Source organism: Candoia aspera, chromosome 4 (assembly GCF_035149785.1).
Source record: "Candoia aspera isolate rCanAsp1 chromosome 4, rCanAsp1.hap2, whole genome shotgun sequence".
Classification (NCBI taxonomy): domain Eukaryota; kingdom Metazoa; phylum Chordata; class Lepidosauria; order Squamata; family Boidae; genus Candoia; species Candoia aspera.
The window spans coordinates 99,564,055-99,570,000 of NC_086156.1; the positions used below are offsets into that span (position 1 = coordinate 99,564,055).

The 5,946-nt window shown below is 44.8% G+C and overlaps 1 protein-coding gene across 2 annotated transcripts; it reads left to right on the plus strand.

Moving 5' to 3' along the window:
- The first annotated feature begins 630 nt into the window (after nt 1-630).
- RPS9 (ribosomal protein S9) lies at nt 631-5,946 on the plus strand. 2 transcript variants are annotated; one of them, XR_010067835.1, is made up of 6 exons: nt 631-731; nt 2,622-2,745; nt 3,106-3,228; nt 4,221-4,407; nt 4,530-4,705; nt 5,675-5,876. XR_010067835.1 is itself a non-coding variant. In XM_063301205.1 (5 exons), the coding sequence occupies exons 2-5, from the start codon at nt 2,649-2,651 to the stop codon at nt 5,850-5,852; spliced, it is 585 nt and encodes a 194-aa protein (XP_063157275.1). In that variant the 5' UTR covers nt 638-731; nt 2,622-2,648; the 3' UTR covers nt 5,853-5,946. The 2 variants fall into 2 exon arrangements, 1 of the variants encoding a protein (XP_063157275.1); XM_063301205.1 differs by lacking the exon at nt 4,530-4,705 and having other exon boundaries at nt 638-731; nt 5,675-5,946.

Sequence of the window (5,946 nt, forward strand, 5' to 3'; positions counted from 1 at the left end):
TATGTGTACACACACACACACACACAGACACACACTATGCATATCACCCATTTTACACGCCGCACGTTGTTGGAAGGGGGAAGTTTTCCACGCAGGTCCAGATGTTTTGCGCTAGTAAAGACTCGCGAGTCGTGACTGACTCCTGGGGATTAGATGAACCTGCACAGGTAGCCTTGTTAAAACGACACTTTCCGTAATTGCTCCACCAGAATGGCGCCGACTGAGAATTATGGGAGCTGAAGTCCAGCCTATTTCGAGAACCCAGCGCTGGGGGACGATTTTGAGATGTTGGCTAGAAAACGAGAAAACCCTTTCAACAGAAGACAGAATCCTCTTAGAATGTCATGCATCCCCAGCGATGACGTCATTCCCTCGCCGGGAGGAGCTAACCGCGAGTTCTCCTTCCGCAGCCATTAAAGACGAAGGAAACGTAACGCCGCGTGGTACTTTCGTCATTGGCCCTTTCGCCAGTTCCTCTAGCGTACAAACATCCAACGCTCATTGGCTGTTATTCTTTGGAGCTCCCCGCCGCCAATAGGCCAGGCGTGAAAAGTTTCTTGTTACTATTGGTTGGTGGGGAGAGAAGGAGGAGCCGCTCACAGCCCTATAAAAGCAGCCTCCTCGGGCTATTCTCTTCCTTTTTTTCCTGGTTGTTGCCGGCGTTTGTGGTGGGAGGTAAGGGAGATTTGCTTAGAGGTCCGACTGGGACTGGCGTTGGCGAATCGAACCGGGTAAGCGGGCGGCGGCGGCCTGTGATCGAAAAGAGATCGATAAGAGACGGCTCTCGGGGCCTGCGCCGGCAAGTGGTGGAGCGCATGCGCCTGAGAAGCTTGGCGCTCGAGCCTCCATTTTCTACCCATCCCCGCGTCCTGCACGTGCGTCGGCCGCAGAAGCGGGGCCCGTTCATTCTGCCTGCGAGCTCGGCAGGGACTTCCCGCGCCGGGATCGTGGCCGTCCTGCCCATCTGCAGTTGCTGGATGGTAGCTTTCAGCCGCTGCCTCCAGCATAGCTGAGAATGAGAGATAATAGGAGTTAGCAGCATGTTCCCCTTCCCGGGCCTGGTCTTTTCGTTAGGTGGTCTGAAGGTTAATTAATTAGTTAACGCGCCTTTATTGCTGTCCATTTCTGGAATTAGTGGCTTCTCTTTTGATCCATGTAACTTGTTCGTTTCTAAATGGGGAACTCTACTTTGGGAAAGGATTTGAATTTACCGTCCCCCATCTTGCTAAAGATAACAGGGTTAAAAAAAACCCTATTTCTGAGACATCTCTGACGTTTGGGGGAGGTGGGAGATAATTTATTTGTACTGTGTCAAATGTATATGGCCTGCCCTCTCACACAAAGTAACTCAGGGCAGTACAATAAAACCAACTATTAAAACCTTCTACAAGACCACTTAAACACAATTAAACAAAAACAAGATCGTGAAAGGGAATGCATCAGAATGCTTACTGAAATCCTTGTCAATGTGAGTTAGCCTAATGATTCTTCCTGTATCCAGCGTCATTTGGCGAGTGGCTGGATGCTGGTTGGCATTCTGTAAAAGCAGTGTTCCTCAATTTCAGCAACTTTAAGATGTGTGGATGTTGTCCCAGAATTCCCCAGACAGCATGGCTGTATGGGGAATTCTGGGACTTGAAGTCGACACATCTTAAAAGTTACCGAAGTTGAGAAACACTGGTATAGAGAGCTAAGGCCTTAACCATACAGGACAAGCTGCTGGTATTTTGAACTGTTAATATATTAAAATACAATTTTCCTCCCTTGAGGACATTTAAGAAAACAGCACAGGTTAAATGAATACTGAATGTAGTTAAAAAATGGGGGTGAAGTGGTGTGAAATAAACCTAGGTATGAAAATGGTGGGAGGAGGCTGCCCCTGTTTGTGAAATCTACATGTATCCCATTCCTTTCCATTAACTAGGATGTTTTACCTCCTACTGATTTACAGTATTATTATTTATTTATTCAAATTTCTATTACCACCCATCTCCCCCCAGTATGCTTTAAAAATGCTTGTATCAGTAAAGCTCTTTTCATTGTCTTTTTTACTTTCTGCACCTGCTGTATGGGGGTCTTTTCCATCCCTTTGAGATCCTATCCTGCCCTAATTTGGAAATAGGGCATCACCATGTTTATCCAGATGTTGCAGCAATTACTGTCATACATGCAAGTCTAAGCCATCTCTGTTTTGGGAAATTTTCTTTTCCTTGGTTTGGTGTGTTTGTGGAAATATTTTTCCCACCTTCCTCTGAAGTGATGTCTAGCTAGTCAAATAAAGGGGAAGAGGGAGATTAATGTTTCTGGCTTGAAGCCGGGGAGAATGAGTTGCTGAGATAAGACAGGTTTATAAAAGGCTGGTGCAGTTCACTGTTGTTTAGAATGATATTCTCATTCAAGAATTAGCATGAATTGAAGGATGAGTTTGGTTATGAAATAGTCATGCAGATAACTAGGTAGTGTTAATTGATACTGGATGAGACTGCCATTTAGAACTGAGGTTGTTTATCAGTTGACTGTCACAAATGTGGGTGGACATATAAATAGTAATGTTCTCTCCAACGATTTCAATCTGTTACACTGTTTGCATCTGTTTAAATTGTTGTATTGTTTGTCTACAGGCCTGGCCTCTGTCTCTTTAGGCCAGAATGCCTGTTGCCAGGAGTTGGGTATGTCGGAAGACTTATGTCACCCCCAGGCGGCCTTTTGAAAAATCACGCCTTGATCAGGAGCTGAAACTTATTGGTAAGATTTATTTATTCGTTTATTTGCCAGAATTTATTTGTCTCTTTATCTTCCAATTCTGGGCAGCTTAAGCCACGTGAGGTAAAACGTCTATCTGCAAAACCAATGAACAACAAAACTATTAAGAACTATAAATCAGTCCGTAGCTGCTGTCAAATAAGTCCAAATGCTGTTTTCCATTTTTTGTCAACTTCCAAAATGCCACAAGGGTAGAGATGCACTAACCTCAAGAGCAAGTTTTTCCAGAGGGATGGGGCTAATCCTGAGAAAGCTGTACCAGTTGGGGAAAGGATCTGTTCTCGACTGAACAGCTATGGCCCTTAAGTAACTGCATTTAAAACCTTACAATTATTTTACTAGGTGAATATGGGCTGCGGAACAAGCGTGAGGTATGGCGAGTGAAGTTCACTTTGGCCAAGATCCGCAAAGCTGCCCGTGAGTTGCTCACCCTGGATGAGAAAGATCAGCGGCGCCTTTTTGAAGGTAATGTCACACCAAAACTAGGTCCTGCACAACAGCTTTGGTGGCACTGTTCCTTTCGGGGCCTATCACTTACTTCAGCTCACTTGAAGAAGCCTGCTGAGTACCTTGACGTGCTTAACTTTTTTTTTTTCTCCTCATACCAGCTTTGTAAATCGCTAATCTGATTTTAAGATAGGTAGTCTGTGTTACAAGATTATATGAAGGCCTGGTTTCTGCAACATGTTAAATGGGATCAGGGGAGGAGAGTTCATGTGTTATGGAAACACCAAAAAAGAGATTAATTGAGCCAGTCAGTTAACACTGATACTGGTGGTACAATTTAGTTGTAAACAGACCTAGGTTATGTACAGGGTTAAAGTAACTCCATCCTGTCCAGGTTGCATACCTCATCCTTCTTTTAAAAAATAAAGAGAGCGCCTGTCTATTAAAGAATTCACTGCCAATGTCTGAAAGGTGAGAAAATACTAGCCAGAAACAGATGGGCTACCGTGGCCAAAGCAGCGTACCAGCCTGAGTAATGAGAAAGGGGTTAGTGATGAAACCTTGTTAGTACTCACCTTGTGCGAGGGCTTGATAGGATACTGTACTATTTCTGAAATAAATGGGTAGGGATTCTGTAGTCTCAGTTTTTGGGCCAGTTAAGGTGATTGAGAATTGGCAGAACCACCTGTTAATGACTGATTGGACTAAATATGTTCTGGGAACGCAATTGATGTTGAGGTGTGATTTGAACTTTAATCTCAAGGTCTCGGTTGGAAACATGCAAAGTTATTCACTATACTGTCCACAATCTACCACATTGCTTTTCCTGTCCCAGCACCATTTCTGTATCCTGGGATTGTTTAATCTGTATTAGTTTGCATAGCCAGTTTTACTGCAATTATATCTTTTTGAATTCTGCATCCATAAATACATTAATCTGAACACTGTCTCTTTTAACATCACATAGAAAGACCCCATCAGTTTGCTGATGTCTCTCAAATCTCTCTCAGGCAATGCCTTGCTGCGCCGTTTGGTCAGAATCGGGGTGCTGGATGAGGGCAAGATGAAACTGGATTACATCCTGGGTCTGAAAATTGAGGATTTCCTGGAGCGGCGTCTCCAGACCCAGGTCTTCAAACTGGGCCTGGCCAAGTCCATCCATCACGCCCGAGTGCTCATCCGCCAGAGACACATCCGGTATGCTGCTGAGAGCCAGAGTGTGGGGGAGGGTGAAGTTTAAGATAACTGTGGACTGGCATTGGGTGTCAGCACCAGAACACCTCCTCTGAAGTAACATTTGCCATGTCTTTTATGTGTAGCCTATGCAGCAATGACTGTGGCCCTGGCTCAGGCCTTTATAACCCACCATCCTTTTGTGGATCGAAACCTTGGATAGCTCGATAGAATAGTGTCAAAACAACTCTCAAAGATTTCGGCAAGGTTCACTGCGGCTTGGCCGTACACCTTGTGAAGGTCTGCCACGTGGGTGGCCGAGGTAACGCCTAGTACTGCTCCTACTTAGCAAGTGCAGCAGCAGCCTGGTGTGATCATTTTGGACTCGTAAATTGGCAGCTTTTGCAACGGGGGGTTGGGGAAAATTATGCCACCTTCGGTTGCTGAATTACAGAAAGCAGCTCCAGTCAAAGTTGCCAGGGGTTGTAGTTTGACAGTTTCAGGTGGGCCACAAGTTGCCCATTCCCTTTATTAAACATATATTTTACTACTGGCATTAGTTAGGTTTTACGTAACACAGGCAGCAACAGTAAATTTCACATGTAAATTTCTCCCATGGTATGCCGGTGTGTTGAACAGTTCTGGAATGTTGTTCCATATGTGTTTTGTGTGATCGAAATCACAACACATTCAGTAAAGGCACTTATTAATGAGTAAGCTTGATTGAATAGCAGCATTGGTTTCTGAGTGAATTAGTATAGGATTCTAGTGAAGTGCATATTTGTGGGGAGGTAACAAGGCCATGATAGGCTCTGATGTTTGCAAGTCGCAACTGGTCCTTTGCTTCCTTTCCAGCGCTGAATGCTTACCTTGCTTGCATTGGCAAGGCAATTTTAAAAGGTTTGGAGGTGGGCTGGGTGTTGGGGGATAAAATGAGATTAAAATTACAAAGCATGATAATTTGTGATAGCAAAGCTGGTTTCTTGGGCGAATGGGTTCCCGTCCAGTCAGCAGTAACACAGGTCTGATTGCTGTATAATTCATTGCTAGTAGTAATGATTGCTCCTTTAAAGAGTGAAATTAGGTTCTGAATGAATCAGGAAGCCTCTTTGGCAGTCACTCTGCACGTAACCCTAAAGCTAGTGGCAGTTGGGGCTTTGACTTCGGCAAGTTGAGAGTAGGCTGTGTGTTCAGGAAACCTTTGGGCAGTGTAATGCTTATACGTGTTGTCATATATTTCCCATGAGCATTATTTATTCACTAGTCTAATCATTTCCTCTCTCCCCTTTAGTGTAAGGAAGCAAGTGGTGAATATCCCTTCCTTCATTGTTCGGCTAGACTCCCAAAAGCACATTGACTTCTCCCTCCGTTCGCCTTACGGTGGTGGCCGACCAGGCCGGGTCAAGAGGAAGAACGCCAAGAAGGGCCAGGGCGGTGCTGGTGGCGGAGATGATGAGGAGGAAGATTAAGGTGTGGAGGACGGCTTTCCTGCCACACAGACTGGTGGGGCATTGAGCCTATCTTACTGCAGCGTTATCCAATAAAAAGTATTTGTGGATAAAA

Coding starts and splice junctions, on each gene's coding strand:
- RPS9 (XM_063301205.1), top strand. CDS start 2,649: ATGCCTGTTGCCAGGAGTTGGGTATGTCGGAAGACTTATGTCACCCCC. Junction 3,229..4,220: donor TCAGCGGCGCCTTTTTGAAG/GTAATGTCACAC, acceptor AATCTCTCTCAG/GCAATGCCTTGCTGCGCCGT. Junction 4,408..5,674: donor ATCCGCCAGAGACACATCCG/GTATGCTGCTGA, acceptor TCTCCCCTTTAG/TGTAAGGAAGCAAGTGGTGA.